Here is a 20,933-nt window from a genome sequence, read left to right on the forward strand (position 1 = left end):
CCCAGGGCCCGCTGCTGTTATTAGAACTGCAGGGATGAGAGAGATGATGGGGAAGAATGTAAGCATCCCACAGCTGGTAGGAAACGGGGCCAGGATGTAGCCCTGAAGTCTGCACTCTTCAGCCAACTGAGCTACTTCGAGTATCTAATTCTCCTCTCAGAGATCAGTGCTATAAATGGAAAAGAGCTGGGAGTGTGTCCCAGATGAGAGCCCCTGCATGATCAGTAGACAAATCTGCTCCCAGCCATCCCAACAAAGGACAGAAGAGGCTGGATAATAAGATTTTCTCCCCAAAGTTCAGCACTGTCCGTTTCTGCTGGGCTGGAACAAGGGTGGCTGGTGGCATTTCCACTCTCCTCCCGGCAGGCTTTCGAGCAACTCCTAGAAATGCAAACGCCAGTTGGGTCTTCTGAAAACCGTCACTCACAAAGCTTCCAAATTTCTAAACACGCCTCACGTCCCCCAAGCCAGCCCTTCCCTCTGATGAGGGCCTGACCCTCTGGGTCTGGGGATTTCCTTGCCCCCAGCTCACGGGGCAGAGCTGAGCCACTGTAGCATCCAGGCAGGGAATACCCTGTCCAGGTGCTTCACGGAACATTCTCGGAAGCCTCTGAGTCACTTTAGCTAATCAGATGAAGAAACTGAGAGAGAAATGGGGCAAGTATTAAGGCTGAGAAATTACATTTGTCAGCTTTGCACATACAGTCACACTAACCATATGGTTGGGATAATGCAATCACAGGCTGCAGAGCTCTCTCTCTCTCTCTCTCTCTCTCTCTCTCTCTCTCTCTCTCTCTCTCTCCCTCCCCCCACCCTGCCCCCCAGCAGTAATGACCACGAGGGGTGAGGAGGTGCATGCAGGCTCTGTCACCTTCTCTCTCTCTAAAAGCCCAGGTAAGGACAGGCAGGACCCGACCCTGACCCCGGGCCAGATGACTTGGCCTCGGCTTCCTAGCCCATCTCTCCTTCTCTTTCGAGCTTACATATTGTGTAGGAGGGCAGGATGGAATCAGCTCAGTTTACATGCAAACAAGCCCAGCCCACAGGGGTCCATAACTCGCAGAACGCTGGCATCAAGCCACAGTCTTGCCTTTGAGTTCGTTGGTGACAGTTGGTTTACTGTATTCTGAATACACGTCTTTGCCAAAGGTTGGTGGGGAGACAATTAGAAATGTGTGGAAAAGAGCACTGGACCAGGAGTCAGAACTCCCGGCTGGCCTACACTAGCAAGCTGTGGTCCTAAGACAGGTCTCACCTCTGTCCAGCCTTCCATCCCCTCATCTGATGTCTGGGGCATGTCAGCAAACCCTCAGGTAACAGCTCGTGTTTGAGGGACTAACACAAACACAGACAAAGGAGAGAAAACTGCTACTTTTGAAAATCAAGGTTGAAGTAGACAGTCTCCAGGTCCCTTGCCATCCCCAGCTCCATGGTTCTAAGAGCTGAGGGGATTTGGCATAAGGGAGCCAGAACTCCCCTTGGCCCACTGCTAATGTGCCCAGAAGTGAGGGTGACACACTGTCCATTTCCACACACACTCCTCTGATTCAAGAACAGATGCCAATTCCAATGAGAAAGTTTTATGTGTTTCATATAAATTGATTGGGTCTATTTCTGCTAAATGCATTATCCATTCACCACAGAACAACTATTAGAGTTAATAGAATTTGTAGCTAGAGCCATTATGCTCCAAGCACACCCTTCTGGGGATGACAGCATTATTGGAAGGCAGGCTTCACAGGGCCTGGCCTCACTCACTCAGAGCTGTCTTCTCACTCACTGGGGGTCTTTGTTTCCATCGGAGCCTTTCGCACCTGCAGGCCCAGCCAAGCTCCTTTCAGCGGCATAACCCAGTAGTGAAGATTTACCCAGTTCCTAAAGAAATACATGTATCTCATCCAGTTCCAGAAACTCCTGTCATCTTATCACCTGTTGGCATTGCAGACAACCTCATGCCAGGTTGGAGGTACAGAGGGGGCTGGCATCCCTGCTTTAGCCGTGGCTCTTTACTGTGTGCCAGTTTTGAAGGCAGGAGGCCCCCAAGGCATTGGGAGGACAGGCAACAAGTAAAGGTAGAAGCCCCACTCACTCCAGGGGGACCTCAGAATAGACTCCTAAGTTCATTGTATCATTAACAGCTTCTTCCAGAAATAACCAGTGACGAATTGGGACTGCATGAATGCAGCAGTGAGCAGGTCGGCTGCTGGGGACCTAGATCTGGCCCAGGGTTTCTCTGTGTCCTCATGTCATCTGCTTCTGGTTACCTGGCTCAGGGAGGGAGGACCCACAAGCGCTCCTGGTTAAAATGCTGATTCCTGGGCCCCACGGACCTGTGGAATCTTAATGTCTGAGAATGAGAGGTCAAGCTCTGCCTTTTTAACGAACTCACAAGGAAAACCTGGTTTGAAACAGAGTTTAGGAACCCCAGGCTGCAGCCCGACCTCCTCGATGCAGGTGGGTGTGGACCTTGGGATGGAGAGAAGGTGGGCTCGGGGCCACACAGCATCCTCCGAGGGTTCAGCTCTCAGACAGTAAAGGCCTCGCCTCATGCGTCTCCTCTTTACACAGCAATAATAACCACTATCACTGAGCACCGCCGTGTTCTAGACTCTTTCACATGCATTATCTCATTTGCTCGTACTATAATATTACCCCCCATTTTCAGATGAGGAACTTGAGGCCCACAGAGAAGAAGTAACTTGCTCTAAGTTATACAAGTTGTGTAAAAGGTTAAAATCACATGCAAAGTAAAGTTTTCTAAGCCAAATAACATTGGGAAGGGCAAAGTTTCCTTCAAGAAACCTTAAAGGAATCCCACTGTTGAATGGGTCTTCTAGAGGAATCTCTCTTTGAAAAACCCTGAACTGAAAATGTCAGTTTTTGCTTAAACAGAGCACGTAGGCATCTTCACTCATATTCAAAACAGCACACCAGGCGTACAATGCACCTCCGCACATGTAAGAAAGCTGATCATTGCAGCTAATTTGCGTCTCTCCGTGCCCCCCAGCCTCCATGGGTGCACGTGAGAGGCACTTCTGTCGGCACCCGTTCAACTGCGGGGAGCACCCCTTTGAGATCTGGGCCGGCATGGGGCTGTAGATATAATCCTTGGCACCCGTTCGGGCACTGGCCGTTTCCCTGCTCAGCTGGCCTGCTGTTTAACCATGTGCTGCGCGTTCTCTCTTATCCACTGATTTTAGATTATCACCTATTTATAGCCAGAGTACTAGTGATAACGCATGAAGCACCAGCTCTAACAAGGCTCGTGGGCCCCCAGTCACTGTGGCAGGCTCGGCGCCCTCCAATTAGGATGTCACTCTGCATTTGGGTGCAGCTCCCTTCCCCAGGAGCTAGCGCGGCTGTGCTCCAGGGAGAGAGGTAGCTTGGAACTAATTCGTGACTCACAGTCCCCGTTACTCATGTTAACAAGTCCCTCCCAGAGCAAGAGGCTTTGCAAGCTGTGGAGCCAGTCAGCATCCCCAGGAGGTGGCCAACACCAAGGCCCAGGGGCCGCTTGGTGGCCGAGGGAGAAACAGCACTTCTGCAGGGACCTGGTGATGGTGACAGGGAGGAACTGAAGGCTGGATAAGAAGCCACGCTCCCTGAGCAGAGCACACACTGGCAGCAGAGCTTCATGGGTTTGCAGACGGCCCCCTTCCCTCCGCACGCCCGTCTCCAGCTATTAAGCACACTCGGTGTCTCTTATGTGATCCTTCCAGACTCTCCCCACCAGTCCCCCAAGAGAGACATCACGGTCCAGCTCCCAGCCCTGCCACCTACTTAAAGTCACTCACTTCTCCTTTCTGTGCCTTTGTTTCCTCACATCCAAAAAATGGCGCTTATATTGTTAGGGCTTCCATCTCATAGGTGTGAGGAAAGGATCACATAAGTGAATCGGTTTCAAGGGCTTAGAGAGGCGCTTGACCCAAAGTAAGCAACATGAGCTGTCGTTGTTTTCCCCATTTTAGAATTGGGGAGACAGAATCAGAAAGGTTATGCGGCTTACCTCACCAATCAGCTGCAGAGCCAGGGTTCCCACTCAAGCCGGCTCACCCCAAAGTCTTCCCGCTCTAGCCCCATGCCCACCAGGAACAATCCCAGATACCACCCAGCTGCTGACCGCGGTTAGGGAGAAGCTCTTGCTACATCCAGACTGGCTACATCCATCTTCTCTTTCCATGAGGAGATTCAGCTCAGCGTTGTGTTCACAATTCCCTGAATCTCTCTCCTAGAAAAAAAAAAAAAATCACAATGAGCCGAGTTTAATTTAACAGGCCTGTGCTGGTGCCTGATCCGTGCCCTGTCCTGTGCTGGGTGCCTTGGGGCCTGCAGCTGGGAACAAGCCAAAGTGCCCCTCATGGAAAGTGTACCACCCAGAGCGGGGCCCACATAAGCCTGACATGAAGCCACTGTTACCCCAGTACAAGGGAGTCTCTGCACCCCTTTTCAGGTGTCCAGTTCTGATCACAGCTGGCATTAGTACAGGTGCCCCCACTCCCCGGCTCTGCCTTTATCCTGCCCTGGATGGTGAAAGGGTCTCCAACCAAGACTGGTGCTTTGCAAATTATGCTGAACTTATCATCATTTTTGAAAAGAAATCCAGTGTCCTTTGAGAAAGCAAGGAATCAACAGTGTACTTCATAACTGCCCAATTCTGGGCTCCACTGGAAAAATAGTGCAGCAGCATCCAGCTCTGGCAGGCTCCAAAACGCTTCACGAACCTCCAGTCTAATACAACATGCTGGTTGGTATTATGGCGAAGCTGCAGACAAAATGCCTTCACACCATGCCGTGGTTCCTTTTAGTAGCAGAGAGGACCCATTGCCTCTCTCTCTCCTGGCTGGCCTGAGAAAACGTGTTGTTTTTCCCATTTGTTTTAGTGAAAGTTTACATAAGTGAGAGACAATAAATGACCTGGGAACTCTGAGCTCAGCACGCCTTGATTAAGATCATTTAGCTCCAAGACTAGCAGGATGCAAAGTCCCCTCCATCAGTGCAGGTGCATTAAGCACTTGTTATTTGGGAAGTCCATTTTTAATTATCATCCTTCTCTCAGACTTGCTTGTTCTGCCTGCAAGATAACCCTGCATCCCCTCGGAGCCTATTCAGCTCTTTGCTTGTTAGAGCAAAGCTTCAGTGATCCTGGACAGAGAGGTTTTTTAGAATTTATCTGGACCCAGAGCTAGACAGTGGAACTAGGGGGAGAAAGGCTGAAATGCTAACTCTAGGTCTGCCAAAAGGCAGTTCCTCCCTGCCTGCCCCTACATTGCCAAGAGGAAAAGGAACAAGAGGTGGAATCACCTTAGCCATCACTGAGTCAGGGAGAAGAGAGAGGGCACAGGGAATAAATGGGCCCACCAGCGCCCTCCACACTGGGTGCTTACCAAAAAGATGAGGCCAAAGAAAGCATTGGCTTCTGGGGAGGGCTTTGGGGTATACAGATAGGTATCTATTACTTTGTAATGAACTACCATAAAAATATAGTGGCTTAAAACAACACACATTTGTTGTATCAGTTTCTGTGGGTCAAGAAACCAGGCACAGCTTAGCTGGGTCCTCTGCTTCATAGTTTCTCATAAGCTTGCATAAGATGTTAGCCAGGGCTGGGTCTCATCTGAAAGCTCAGTTGGGGAACGAATTACTCCCAAGCTCACATGGTTGTTGGCAATTCCTGGAGAAGCTGATGATGAGAAAGAGAAAGAGAGACAGAGACAGAGAAATAGGGAGACTACTAGCAAGATGGAAGTTACAATCTTTTGTAACATAGTCATGAATATAACATCCTGTCACCTTTGTCATATTCTGTTGGTTAGAAGCAACTCACAGGTCTCGCCTACACTCAAAGGGAAGGGATTATGCAAGGGTGTGGCTACCAGGAGGTAGAGATCACTGGGGCCACCTGACAGCCTACCTGCAGTGGCTTTTGTGTGTCAGAGATCAACCAATCACCAGGAAGCTTTGAGAGCTCATTGTGGATTCTGATGGGCAGAATTCCTGGCAGCAATCTCAAGCCTCTCTGTTCAACATTCCACAGACACTTAAATATTCACTAAGTACCTACCGAGTGCCAGTCCATAGCAGAATGGAAAATGGATCAACAAAGAATTCTAGAGACCATGGTTCCAGCTGTGGGACTTGAGGAGAGTCAAACATTCTGAGCCCCAGTTTTTTCTTTATTCATAAAGTAGTGATAATAATTACCTGCCACAGTTCTTTTTCAGAGCTGGCTATTGTAGTGAGCAAATGAGATCATTTGCTTTGAAAGGTACAAAAGAATATGCTAATATAAAATGTGTGATATTATTATTAACATTATTAAACTACATAACAGAAAAGATAGAGCCAATTCACTTCTCCCTCATATGTTGCCTTCTATACATTTTCAGTGTATTTATAATCCTCCTCCTCCTCCACCTATGAGCTGTGCACTCTTTTATTTGTATATAAGTATGTGTTCTGGGCATATTTTTCCTTAATTTTTTGTGAAAGTTTCAAGCACATTCTAGTTTTTGCCCTCTTAAAGCTAACCATCTTAAGAAAAAAGGGGGCAGTATTTTGCATGTTGGGTCCTTTTGTTCAGTCAATTCCCCCAACCCAGCTGATCATCAATTTGTAGGTGAAACCCTCAAACTCCACTTGGGGGAAATATGTGACTTGAGTAAGGACATAGAAGATTGCCCCCCAAAAGATCCACTCATCAATATAAATTGAAAGAGGGTTTCTAGTCTTCTAAAGCTTGTCAAGATCTCAGAAATAATGGGGACTCCAGAACTTTCTCCAGGGACAGCTTTTCAAACAGATCCCAGGTGGTTGGATCTGAGAGGCCTGATTTGGTTTTTATAGTGAGTATTGACAGTGACTTCATAATAATGTGAGAGTGTATTTTATTCTTTTAATTGTTATTTTTTATTAAGTGGCTGACAGACTGAATGATCCAGTTCTGGGATTAATGTTCACAAGTAAGGAAAATAAGGTACAGCTTGGGCTTGTTCAGCAACCCAACTGAAAGTCAGAAAAACTCCTGGGCCTCAGAAGAGCTCCCTGGAAAAGAGGAGTATTTCTTTTCCTTCACCCAGATTTATGAGTTGGGGCCTACTAACTAGTCCATTCAGCCTATCAGCTGATCGGCTCCCTCAACCATGGGGCCAGTGGTGCGTCCACACTGCTAAGGAGCAGGACTCGAGTGTTTCCTTAGAGACACTGCAGGGCTCCCTGCCTCTCAGTTATGTGGGTGTGGGTGTGTGAGTGTGAGTGTGTGCTGGTGTGTGTGCGAGTGTGTGAAGGTGTGTGCCGGCTCCTTGGGAGCCTACCCCCTCTCTGCTGTGCAGTCATGAGTAAGACAAAATTTGCCTTTCAACACACCCATTTGTACCACCAGAACGCCTCTGGTCCACTCCATCCTATGATGTTCTAACCCTAATACAAGAACTCCAAAGGGTCAAAGATGCTTCCTTTGAAGCATGCACGGTACCCGCAGCATGTGTGAGCTCCCTCTTCTAACCCCTCAGGTGGGTTTGGCCGCTGGCCTTTGGCCTACTCTCTTTTTTCTATTTTTTTTTCTTGGTTTTGTTTTTGTTTTTCACTTAGCAAAGGTTTATTAACTATCTTCTGTGTGACTGGCACTGTTTTAGGTCCTGGAGACAAACAGTGAACAAAATTGGCTAAGCTTCACTCTTGTAAAGTTTGCACACTAGAGGGAAAAACAGGAAACAAACAAGTGTACAGATGATATAGCTTAGATGGTGATGTGTCATGAGGAAAATAAAGCAAGTTAAGGGGACAGAGATGACAGTGGCAGAGCATGTGTGCTGTAACGATGGGTGTTAAGGGAGAAAACTCGAGGTTTCGTCAGGTGTGCCTCAGAGCAGAACTTTGTTACTATTGTTAAGACCCCACTTTTTACTCCTGGGCTGGCGTGGCCTGGGGAACCTCTGAGGCCCCTCTACAACGTAACTACAGCTCTCATAAACTCTAGAGGCCTTGACCATGAAGTGTGCGGACACAGAGCAGAGTGTGGTAGAGAAGGGGGAGCACACCTGGGCTGAACAGGCTGGGCCAGGGGAGTGACCCAGACACCTGCTCTCCTCCAAGGAAGGCAGGCTGAAGGCCACACACAGTTTCTAAAGAAGCATTGGAAACCCGGTCCCAATCCAGTCTGGCATTGCTGTTGGAGCGAGAGCAGCAGGACTCTCTGGTCAGTGGTGTTTTCTTTGCCATTTGGGAGGAGATCTGTATTCTAGGAAGGCTCCATCCACATTAAGTCTGATCCAGCCAATGTCCAGCAGCCCAAGGAAGTGTCCAGTCCAATAACAAAAATTACTATATAGATGACTGATGATGTTGGTTCGGTGGCCCCATACATGACTAGTCTCATTAGTTCAATGCCTGATGATGCCAAGACTCACATCTCTGTGATCTTTTTGGCCTTTTCCTCATGCTTCTTGCCTCATGGCCACTGCATCTCCAGGCACCATGACTGCCCTCAAGCAGGAATAAGTGAGACTTGCCTCTTCCCTTTTCTTCTCTAGTCCTACATAGTTTGTCTTCTGTCTTCAGTCCACCATTTGGTCCTACTTGCTCCCCCACGACTTCCCTTTCTGCCCTGGACATTTGGATTCCCCCCTTTTCACGTGTCCCTGTTCTCCAATTCATCTTAGAAGGTCCAGGACCCGGACCCAGGAGTCAGGACATTTGTTCTTCTAGCTCCTAAGCACTTGGCCACTCGGGCTGCCTGCACCTCCATCTGCCCATCTGTCAGAGGTGTTACAGTCCCAAGGCCTTGTAAGGATTTCACCCTTCATGATTTAGAACCAAACAATAAGCAAGAACTAGTAAGAATAAAGCAGTGAGGGGTGCTGGCCTCCCACACTGTTGCCTCTCTCCCAGGAGCCAGTGGACCTTACAACAGGAGGTACCAGACCAGGGTTTTCTCTCCCAGGTCTGTGGACAAGAGCAGATGAGGGCAGAAATCAATGACTCTTCAGGCCTGAGTGTGGCAAAGCTGGTATTTGAAGCACTGCTACTTCCCACTTAAGCCTCAGAACCAAATCCATTACATGTGACCCCCAGATGGGTGAGTACGCAGCACCCATCTCAATGTCAAATACTTTATTAACACAACTCTGGCCTGAAGCCAACTTGGGAATAACCAAATTAGCCCTGAGGCCTCCCTTAACTTAATTTTTACAGCTCTGCTTTCAGGATAGTGTCTTTCCTGTGACCTTTCCCCTCTCACGTGTTACTCACTTTCCCTCAGGGAGCAGGGGGTGGCTGAGAACACAACACAGACGCCATCACAGGAGCCATTAAAAACTGGCTCAGATTGCCAGGCATCAGAGCTGTTTAGGGTAATTCAGTCCTGAAAGCAGCTTTTATCTCAACAGCCCAGATTTGCTGCCCTATTGATGGGGATCCGGCTTGTTCAGAGGTTCCTCTTCACGAAGGGATGTCTGCTTCCCAGCAGAGAGGGATGTGGGCCTCTGGTCTTTGTTCCCCAGGAGACCTCAGCTTTTGCAGGCATCCTGCCCGTCTAGAGGAACTGCGTGAGGGTCTAGGGAGACAAAGATGTAAAAGTGAAGAAGAGATTAGATGTGTGAGCACGTCTAGCACAAAAGACAGAGCTGGTATTATAATTATTGTTGTTACCCCCTCCTAACTTCTCATCATCAAAATAGAACAAGAGAGAAATGACCAGAAAGCTACGCATGAGTAAACGAGGTGTGTGTGTGTGTGTGTGTGTGTGTGTGTGTGTAGATGCAAACAAATTCAGTCTGAGAAACAAAGTAGAGCAACAAGGAAAATTCATCAACTGAAAACTGTGTTGTAAAAAGAGTAAATGTGATGTTCCCCTCCTCACTTAGTCTCTGTAACCATAGGCCATTTCTTTAACTTTTCTACATGGTTGCCTATCTTATGAGATAAACGTAACAGTTCTTCCCCGTTCCCTATCTACTGACCTAACATGGTTTTAAGAAGCTAAACTAACTGGAGGATGGAGAGGTACCATCAATGTACTGTAATTAAGTACATTGAAATTGAGGGACTACAGATTCCCAGTCCTGTTGGTTTAGAATCACAGCAGCATCCTTTTATCTGAGGATAGAAGATGCTTCTAGTACCTTCCACCATCCACCAAATATAAGTACCAAAATATAAATACATTCCAAAACTCTGAAATAAAGGTTTTTTGTAGCTAGCTGCCCCTCAGTCTGATGCACAGAGAGGTATAGGGCCCTTCTCATGCCCTCACCCAACATTAGGTACCAAATAAGATTAATCAGAGAACATTCTGAACCACTGAGAAAGCATACCCAACAGTAGAGATAGAGGACAGTGAGTTAATATAAAATATTTATATCTGCAGCCATTTAGTAAAGGGTCAAATAGCCCTAAACAACTTAAGTTCAAGTGGCACTATCAAGAGGAAGTTAAATTATACTTAGTGGGCTGTATCCAAAAAAAAGGCAGAATATGATGTAACAGCAAGTTCTAGGCCATGGTCAGTGGGGATGTCCCTGAGGTGAAATCTGAAAAACCCTGCAGTCTCAGGCATAGAAATACAGGTGAGGAGCCTGACCAGAGAGATGGTATAAAGGAGCTAATCATAGCAGATGATGTCAAGTGATTCCTAAATTTAAAAAAATTTGAAGGATTCTGGAAAAACGGCAGTGATGCCAGTAACAGCATAGTTTTTTTTTAATCTCTCTGAATCCCTATGCAAAAATCAAAGAAACGTGTATCAAAACTGAAAACCCATGTATATTTACAACAAACAATTTTTTGAAAATATATTCCCCTCCAACCCCAAAATACAAGTGAGTGAAGACAAAGCACCAACAACCATAAGACCTGCATAGTATCAGCATCTGAACAAGGGAAAGAGAAGAAAAGCAACAGGCTATCTTACAAACCTGAGAACAGGAGAACCCCCAAATAGCTGACAGGTATTTGCTGGAAATGACAGACAATCTGCAAATAGCTACTGAAACTAGGAGAGTTCTTCCCCAACCCAGTGGTGTGTGAGAGCAAGGGGCCTTTGGTAAGATCTGAAGGAGCTAGAAGAGTCTGGCCACTGAGCATCCTTTCCAGGAAACGACCCACACTGAGAAGAACTTTCTAGGACTGAAATCAATATTGACTAGGATAGGGATAATAGAGACCACAAAAAGAGAAGATATCCAGATTCAAGTGGGGGAAAGAAATAGAGCCAGAAACATCGGAAAGCAAACTGCCATATTTTTTAACATTATATGAAAATTAAAAAAGAGTAAAGGGAGCTGTGTAAAGTTAGAAACTCTCCTGAATCCTAAAAGTTCTAGCAAATTAATTTTATGTTAAAATGCATAAGTATCAAGATCGAACCCCATCCAAGTTACAATAAGAATTTTAAAAGAGCAGAGAGGACAGACTAACATCCCTACAGAGAAATGAAAACATACCAGAAAGGCCCACAGAGGAGATGACAATGGTAAACTATTTCAAAATGAGTTAACAGACAAGAAAACAATGAAAGTAACATAAATCATTATTATAAAATCAGAAACTAGATGGTAGAACTCTCTGAAGAATTTGAAATAAAAGGAGAAAATAATTTCAGAAATGAAGACTAAATTAGAAGGCATGCAAAAGCAAATAAATATAACAGTTAATGCCTTATGAGAAATAGAAGATGAAAAGAGAAACTTTTTTAAAAGCAAAAAGATGATACACATCAAAGAGAGGCAAGGAAGATCGAACACACAGATAACGAGAGTGCCTGAAAAAGAAAACCAAAGAAGGCAGACAAAACAAATGTTTAAAACTATAATTCAAGAAAAATGTTTGTATTGAAACTACTTATTAAAAGAGCATATCTGTATATCTGAGAATACTGACTCATACTGAGCAATACCAAAGTATCAATATATTATAGTAGAATTGCTGTACCTTAAGGAAAAAAAAATACTGTGGGCACCTAAGCAAAAACAGCTAATGATTTATTAGAGAATGAAATTTGGGTTATCAACAGAGTTTTTTGTTTTGGTTTTTTTTGGGGGGTGGTATGCAGGCCTCTCACTGTTGTGGCCTCTCCCGTTGCGGAGCACAGGCTCCGGACGCACAGGCTCAGCGGCCATGGCTCACGGGCCCAGCCACTCCACGGCATGTGGGATCTTCCTGGACCGGGGCACGAACCCAAATCCCCTGCATCAGCAGGCGGACTCTCAACCACTGCGCCACCAGGGAAGCCCAATCATCAGAGTTTTTGACAGCAATACTTTATACCAGAAGAAAATGGAGTCATATATTTAATATACTCAAAAGGAAAAATTATTATCAACATTCAGGAACTCAAGGAATATTGCTTCCATGAGCCCCTCCTAAGGAATCTACTTGAAAACAAACTTCAAACAACCAAAATGACTAGAGATATATCAACATGATTGATATGGGCGTTAAACATACACTACTTACAGACTAACTAAAGGTTAAAGAGGAAAGAGTAGTATATGTAATGGCAATGTGCCCAATGTAGATAGTGTTCAGCTTCAAGAAATTTTAGGAGAATGGAGAGCACATATACCAAAAAAAAATGTTTTTACCGATCTCAGTTTTTCTATTGATTATGGTATAGTAGTAGTATTGTTACTCTGATACTATTGTGTGTATAATGGAGGATAAAGTGACTGAGTAATTATAGAATATTCTAATTCCATTATCACCTTTGTTCTTGAAAACCAAGACTCTCAGTGTGGAAAAAGAAATACAGATGTAATATAGAAGAGGTTAAATTAAAAACCCTGTAGTCCTGAATTTTATTGGGAACTGTCAGTGTGAACTCATGGGTATTTTGTCATATAAATGTGTGTGTGTGTGTGTGTGTGTATTTATACTGATATACATATGTATACAACATGTATATTTCCTAGCTCTGTCCACTAAAGAAGCCTAGAAACAATCACCAACCCAGTAGCAATAAGTGTCTATAGCACCCAGATTTTATACTTAAAATACCTTTTTTCACTAGAAGAAACCAAAGCTTTTGAAAAAATGGCTGAGCCCAGGTCTAGGGAAGGAACATTTCATCATACCAGATAGCAAGGAAGCAAAAGAACTCAGGAAGCTACCACTGACCAAAAATGTGACAATTTGAGCTTCTAAGGAATAATAATTATGATTAATTAAAACTGAAAGTATGTTTAAATTCATGTATTCATGATATACAAACAACTAATTAGTCAACTTCAGAGGATGATAGAGGACCAATTCATTACCTTGAACACTGCAAATAAGGAGAAAGAATTGAGCATTTATCCTGCCTTTCTTATATGAACTATACCACTGGGTAACAACATAGTAGGTGAGAGGAAGCATCTTTTTATAAATATATGTCAACTAATAAATAAGGAAAAAAGTATATAATTTGAATATCATTATTTTGCAACTCCCAATAAATAAACGAACCTAAGCATTAAGCTTCAACAACTGTTAACATCAAAAGAAGACAGCAATAATCAGACATTGATCTTGTATCTAGAAGGGGATGCTACTCCATTGTTTAAAGAGCTGAACTGTTTTAACCTCACAATGGCAACAATATGTATATTGCTTTCATTTTGCCCTAATAAGGAGAACAACTTATTAATTTTCATCATGTACTCACAAGAAGGGTTACTTTCTCCAATTTATATTAAAGAATAGTGTCATATACATTTATGGATGGTGAATGATTATATTTACTTGGATTTTTGGTCATTATTTTGCTTAACAAGATCTACAGTGGCCATCAAAATGGTTCAATATGCCACAGCTCCCATGAAGTTCAGCTCAGTCAACAGATATGGATAAAATTGAGTTCCATGGATCAGAATAAAAATGGTGTATAAGATCCACAAGAGCCACTGAGCACTCTTCTGTGGCACAACCATATAGGCCTTTGATGTGAGGCAGATCCTTACTATTGTGATTAATAATGATAGTTGAGAACTTACTTTCCTTTGTATCACGTTTTATTTCTTTGCATTCAATTGAGCAGATGAGGTGGCTTAGCAACAGTAATAAAACCAGCACGATCACTACTTAGCCAATTTTTCTAACATTGTGCTGTGTATTACTAATTGATTTGTTTCTTCTTGGAGGGTGTTGCAATATACTTAAAATGAAACCCAGGGCTTAATGGATTTTTCTTTACTCAGCTGTCTATAACCAATCAGTATTTTGATGTTTGTGGGTTCTTTATACAATATAGCTGTGAGTATTAAACTAGGTTTCCAGTGGGTGGTATAATTAAGAACAAGATAAAGCAGTTCTTGTCTTTTCTCTCTCATAAATGAATTTTAATACAATAGTTTGTTTTTTAAGTAAGAGAAGAGGAAAGAGCCGGGTTTCCTCCCTCCCCTGCTCCCAATCCAGGCTCCTCCCTGGGGGCCACTTAATCCTCCTACAGCTCCACAGAGCCTCAGGGATCAATGTAGACTCTCAGCTGGGGAAATGTGAGGACCCTTGAACTCTCAGACTGGCAACTTGGTGTCAAGCTCACCTCACTGCTGGTCTCACTGTGACCTTGATCTTCTCTTTAAAAACCAAGATTTTCCCTTGTTGCTTATTACCCAGTCCCTCTCATATGTCTGCTTGCTGATCTTGTAAACATTCCAGTTACCAGATTTCCCTTTTGACACCCCCTGGCTCCCCATGGCCTCTCAGGGGACCAGAGTCCTGACACTAAGCACCTGTTTTCTCTGGTTTGTGCCCATGACCCCCTAAAGTGCACACTCTGCTAGGCTAAGCTACTGTGGGACTTTCTGAGGCTGAGGGTCTACCTACCACATACCCTGACCAGACTCCTTTCCCCTCATTGTGGCCTACCTACTCTCTGGTCCTGAGCAAACTTGGTCGGGTTTAACTGAGCTCTGGGCTCATAGATTTTAAAAGGTGGGGGGGGTGGGAAACAGACTTGCAGAAAGGTTCCACGAGGATTTCATGGTGATTGTAGCACCTTTTCAAGTCTTGTACTTAAACTCAGAAGATCTATGTTTAACTCCTAGCTTGACTGATTATCCACTCTGTTTACAGCAGGCTGGCTCTCCTGGAAAAGTTGTCATATAATGCAAATATTGTCCTCTCTCCCCATGGCCCCAGCCTAGTATCTACTAATCTGAATCTTCAGGGCCCTGAAATCTGTATTTTTAAAGGTCCTTAGGTGGTTTGGGAACCACTGAATTCAGATATCTCCAAGGTCCCATCTTGCTGTGGCATTCTGTGATGTCTATGAGATTCCAAACAGAATGAGCAAAGAGAACCAACAGGATGAAGCTTTAGTAAGACAAGCCCACACACATCAGAAGCAGGACAGCCCTTCACAATGGGCAATAAACTCAGAGAACCCATACCCCCAAGAAGTGCTGGTGGGTCACAGAAATTAATTCCAAACAACTTTGGGCAGAATTATGAGAGTCAGAGCTATCTAAGGGAGCAGGGAGGACCACCATGCCTCGAAGGCTGTGGGAGCAACAGAATTCCGGCTGGATGAATCATGGGTTTGACCTGGGATGGCAAATCCTCTATTCCCATGGAATCCACTTTAGAAAGAATTTCCGCTCTGGACCTTTCCATCAGCAGCTGCTGAAAATGAAAACAGAATTTTGTGCATAGAAACCACCTGAGACTAATATATGTCCACTGAGTTGGGAAAATACTGGTCCCTTTATTGAGAAACAGCCCTAGAGTCCCTTCTTTATGGACTGGGGAACATAAATCTTGAGATTGGGTGTCTCTGCTTCCTTACAGTCAAAAACTGAGCAGGAAGTTACACACTTTTTAACTTATATTCAGTATGCGTCTCTAATGCATAATGTTGTTCTAAGCACTTTGCTTAGGTCATCATTTAATACTCACAGCATGTCTAAGTACTAGGTGTTATTGTCTCCTCTTGTTCAGATTAAGAAATTGAGGCTCAGAGAGGCTGTAGAGTTTACCCCAGTTCTCATACCTCATCAGAGGTAAAATCCAATGAGAAAATTTGGCCCATCTGGATCCAAAGCCCATTCCCCTCTTCCTACCCTGTCAGATGCCCAACTTGGCCAAGAAGTAGAAGCCCACCCTCTCTGGGAACATCTCAGAACCTTCAGAAAAATGTTAAGCGAGACTGAAGTTAGAAGAGGGTCCTGCTGAAGGACACGCTCCAGTAGGGTGCTGAGCCCATGCCTTCCTTGAACTGTCTTCCTCAGCACACTCTTCAGGGGGAAAAAAATACATATTTATATTTATGTCTAAATTCTTTAATTTCCAGGACTGAATTAACTAAGTGAACCATCATGCTTCTGCCCCAGATTGATAAGGCTGCCCCCAAACCCAGGCTGCTCGCTATAGGCACAGACTGAACCTGCAGAATAGGCTTCAAGGAGCGAGAGACCACGGGGAGGAGTGTATTTTTTAACTCTTTTCTGAGCCGTTCTTTTTTCCCCACTCCTATCGTCATCCCCAACTCACTGAGTTTAAATTCCTAGGTGCTGTTGGCGGAGGGATCCATATACACAGAAACCCTGTCTGCATTTCCCATTGTCAGGAACAGCACCAGCCTTGGGTGCAGGCAGGTGTCAGCGACACAGCTCACATTTTTAGAGTTTTGGACTTTGCAGTGACCTTTCATACCCCTCGCTTTCTTTAATCCTCATGGCAACCCAGCCCCTTTCACAGACAATGGAACACACATCAAGGTCCCATAATCAACAATGATGAGGCTGCTCCCAAACTCAGATGTTCGTGCTGATTTCAAAGCCTGAATCCTTTCCACTTCTCCCCTCTGGCACAGCCCACAAATATGATTTGAACACTGGAGAGGGTTGAAAGGACATCTGGCCAAGACAGCTCTGCTGAAATGCCTCCAGTAAAGAGTTAGTCCTTTGAATTAACAGGTTACCCCTTAGAATACAAATAGATGAGAAAATTAACAATCAACCATTCACACCAAAGATGAATGGATTCATCACCTTCTTGCCCTTGAAACAACCTTCAGAAACCAAATAGAAACCAACATCTTCATTCGAAAAAATGAAGCCAAGAAAGGTGTTGAGTGCTCAGTATTGAGTAGCTGTATGCATGAGAACCCCAACTACAGCTTCGGTATCCCGACCTCAGCTCTGGGGCAGTGTCACAAAAGCCCACCACAGCCAGCCCGGTTTCCAGATTATCAAGACTGCCCAGTATAATCTCAATCTGATTGCTAATAATTAGCAACCCAAATTAACCTTTCATTTTTGCATCAAGTTAGCTGAAAGTCATCAAAAGAATTTTGTGCTTTAGCAAACGAAACTATATACACACAAATTCATTTTTTCATAATTTTCTGTAGGTAGAATTCGACTTAATCAATTTAAAGGGAAATAATTTCTTCAAGTTTATAATGAGATTTTTGTATTTTAAGTAAAAGTGATTTATCAAGAACACATTTTTTTGGAAGTTTTTATAGGTTGTAAACATGTTAAAATTCCTGCCAGGATGAAATCTGACAGTTCCCCAAGGTCCAGCCAGACTCAAAGATAGAAAGTTTGGAAGGAATGGCCCAGTGGCAGTGGAGGCGTGGGGATGTGCTGAGTGTTCCTGAGGCACCCCCAGAAGGCCAGCTAAGAGCATGGGGTGCTCCGGGTGAGGACAGAGCACCAGGGAGCAGTGAGGGGCTTGGAAAAGGACGTGCACCAAAGGCAGATGTGACCTGTTTCCCATTTATTACACTCTCTGTTACATAGAGAGCCTGAGGGCTGCTTCTAATGCAATTCCAAACCCAACCAATGTGGAGGAGGAAGGCATGGAGCCGACTCTGTGTCCACTTTACTCTTTTGATCTTCTCCAAGCTAAGATGATCCTATATGCAGATATCAAACTTTCGGAAGCGGGTTAGATCCAGTCACAATAGCACAGATTGAGCACCTGTTCTTTGCCCAGCACTGTGCTGGACTCAATGAGAAACCAGGAGAGGACCTGGCCACCACCCGCCTGTCTCACCTGAGAGGGGTCTTCTCTCCCTCCTTAGAACCTTCACAGTACAGTGTTAGCCAGACCCTCCTGAGGCTCTTTTTCTGTTACTGTCCTGTCTTGTTGCATCCCTTTGGGTCTCCCTTTAGTAGGCTGTAAACTTCTTTAGGCCAGGGTCCAAGTCTGCTCCATTTGTGTCTCTCCCTTAGTATCTATCTGGTCCAGGGCCTGGCACACAGTAGATCCTCAACAGAAGTTTCCAGTTCAAATGACTGATGAGTGTTCCTTGCCCCGACATGGGTGCCATCTTGGTTTGGCCTCATGGAGCAGACAGCTCAGAGGCAGCAGAGGGAGGCCCACGGAGGAGGGAGGGCCAGGCCAAGTGAGTGATCACCTTTCCTTTTTTGTGCAGTTCACTGGCTGTTCACCACATGCGGGGCCAGTGGGCCCCACGGCCCGACGCAGGCCCAGTGCAACAACGCCTACCGGAACTCCAACCTGAGCGTGGTGGTGGGGAGCGAGGGCCCCCTGAAGGGCATCCAGACCTGGAAGGTGCCAGCCACCGACACCTACAGGTGGGTATGGGGGAGGGGGAGGGCAAGGGGCAGATCCACCCTCCCGAAGAGGACTGGGGTCCTGCTGTTGGGTGCATGCCTGCTCTCCTGGTGTGCCCGGGCAGGCCAAGGCTCTGAGGCCACAGACTCTGGCCCACATTGGAGTGTAAGGGCTGGAGATGGGGAGATCTGGGATAATGGAGTATGGCAAGAAAAGAAGCTGTGTCCTCTGTCCTCAAGGAGCCCACAGACTCATTTGTGGAGATGATATGCATGCATGCACCCGCCTCAGAACATTCTTTAGCTTTACTAATAACTATAATTATAGTGGGCTGTTCTTCGAACTTCATGCTGTTCAAATGAGGCAATGAATGTCAAAATGTTTGGGAGACAGAAGTATGATCCACATGGAAGATGATTTCTTATGCTTGAGCCTCCTTTCCTGGGCCTTCATTGTTTGCAAGTAAAGAAACTATTCTGGAACTCTTATCCCAGGCCCAACCCCACAGTGTTCCACCAGAGCCAGGCCAGGCTGGAGGGAGGCCCAACTCCAATGGGCACTCAGCTAAGCGAAGCTAATGGCAAGGCCTAGACCAGTGGCTCCTAACCTTGAGCGGGCATCGGAATGACAGGAAGGCCAGTTAAAACAGAGGTTGCTGGTTCCACTCACAGAGTGTATGATTTTATAGGTCTGGAGTGGGGTCCAAGAATATGAATTTCTTTTTTTCATGCTAAACATTTTTACATTAATGAAGCAAATATGAAAAAAACACTGACATTTATTGGATGCAGGTTGAGGAGGGAGGCACCAGTGGTACTCACTGTACTCATGGTATCCATCCATATTCATTCATTCACCGAGAATCTGACTTTCTAGCAAGTTCCCAGATGACGCCGATGCAGCCACTGGGTTAACCACCGCCCATGCTGTCGTCCTCGCTCGGCTCGATGCCGTGGGCAAGGCCAGTGCCGCAACCCTCATTTTACAGTTGAGAAAACGGAGGCTCAGAGCGTCAGGAGCTTCCCACGGCCACATGGTCAAGAAATGGCCTCCAAGCCCAGACTTTGGAGGCGCATCTCTGCAGAGGTTCCTCCCACCGCACACGGCTGGGCTGTGTAAACAGGAAGCATCGTAATTTTGCTGTCATTTGTGCAGATGCCCCCTAGAGGCTGAACACAGTGGGAAGTGAGCTGCTTCCTCTCCCGCAGCCCCCAACCCCCGGCACATCCTCAGCCCCCTGGGAAGGAAAGGGGCTTCTCAGGTTGCCCTGTTTTCCGCACATTCCCACCCCTGGGACTTCAGTGTAAATGCGTTCCGGGGAAAGCCGTAAGTGCTTTTTAAATGACATTCTGGGCGGGAATGCAATAACAAGGCTTGGCTGCAATAAGATTAACTGCTCCAGGTCCCACACATCCCTAGTAAATGGCCAAAGACCTCCAGCTACCCTTGGCCACGCCATACGGAGCAGGCCGGGCCTCCCCTTCCGACCTGGCTGAATTTCCAGGCGTCATCCACTGTCCTAGAGAGAAGGGGATGCATGTCTATTGAGGACCCACTAGGTAGTCCTCCTCCTTTTCACAATGAGGTAGATGTTACCACTATTGTTTTTTATCTATATTCCCTTGTTTCCATATGAAGAAACGTGTCAGGAAGCTTAGCAATAGATCTAAGGCCACTCAATCAGTGACAAAGCTGGAATTTGAACCCAGGACCCTCAGTCTCAAAGTCTGTTGGTTCTTTCCATTAAAACTCCCACTCAGGAAACAGGAAATGGAAGGGGGCATAGGAATCATGCAGCACCCACCTCCAGGAAGCCTCCAGAAATGAGAGCCTGGGAGGGGAGGCCCCACCGCCTGAAGGGGTAGTGGCCAGCCCAGCCCTTGGTGCAGATCCCCACATACAAAAAGCAACGTGAAGAAGAAAGCAGAGGAGCTGTAAGGCAGACAGAGACCTCAACACTTAGCCCAGCAAAACCCACTGTCCCGTCCCTGCCCGGGGCGACTCCCAGGCTAGACTGGCTCGAAGGCCTCTGCGACTTATGGAGGTCCTCTTCAGCTGCGTTCCTCCTGAGATAAGGTGAATCAGACCCAGTTCCACACTCGGGCGGGTTATTTAATCTCTTGAGACTCTGTTTCCCCACCTGTAAAAGGCGAAGGTTGGGGGTTGCTAACACCTGCCCCATTGGTTGCAAAGATCACGTACAAGTGCCTCGCACATGCCCTGCACGTGGCAGGTGCTCCCCAGCCCAGCTGACTGCAGCGAAATCCCCTGGAGTGGTGGCAGGCAGTGACCAGACAGCATTTCCAGGAACAGCAGTAGTTCCTGACTTCTCTGCTTCCAAGGACTTTTTTCTGACTTCTTCAGATGGGCCCTGCCTTTTGAAAGATTTTGCCTGCCAAACTACACTTATTAAGTAATAATTCATTTTCCTA

At 45.8% G+C, this 20,933-nt stretch overlaps 1 protein-coding gene across 1 annotated transcript in view; it reads left to right on the forward strand.

The window, feature by feature from the left end:
- The window catches only part of ALK (ALK receptor tyrosine kinase), a gene marked incomplete at its 5' end in the record, with an annotated part of 708,017 nt that overhangs the window by 637,880 nt on the left and 49,204 nt on the right, over positions 1-20,933 (forward strand). The window contains one exon of the mRNA XM_081254750.1: positions 18,359-18,521. Within this exon, the coding sequence (XP_081110876.1) occupies positions 18,359-18,521 (163 nt within the window). The remainder of the gene's footprint in view (positions 1-18,358; positions 18,522-20,933) is intronic.

The sequence above is a fragment of the Mesoplodon bidens genome (genome assembly GCF_964165515.1).
Source record: "Mesoplodon bidens genome assembly, chromosome: 14".
NCBI lineage: Eukaryota > Metazoa > Chordata > Mammalia > Artiodactyla > Ziphiidae > Mesoplodon > Mesoplodon bidens.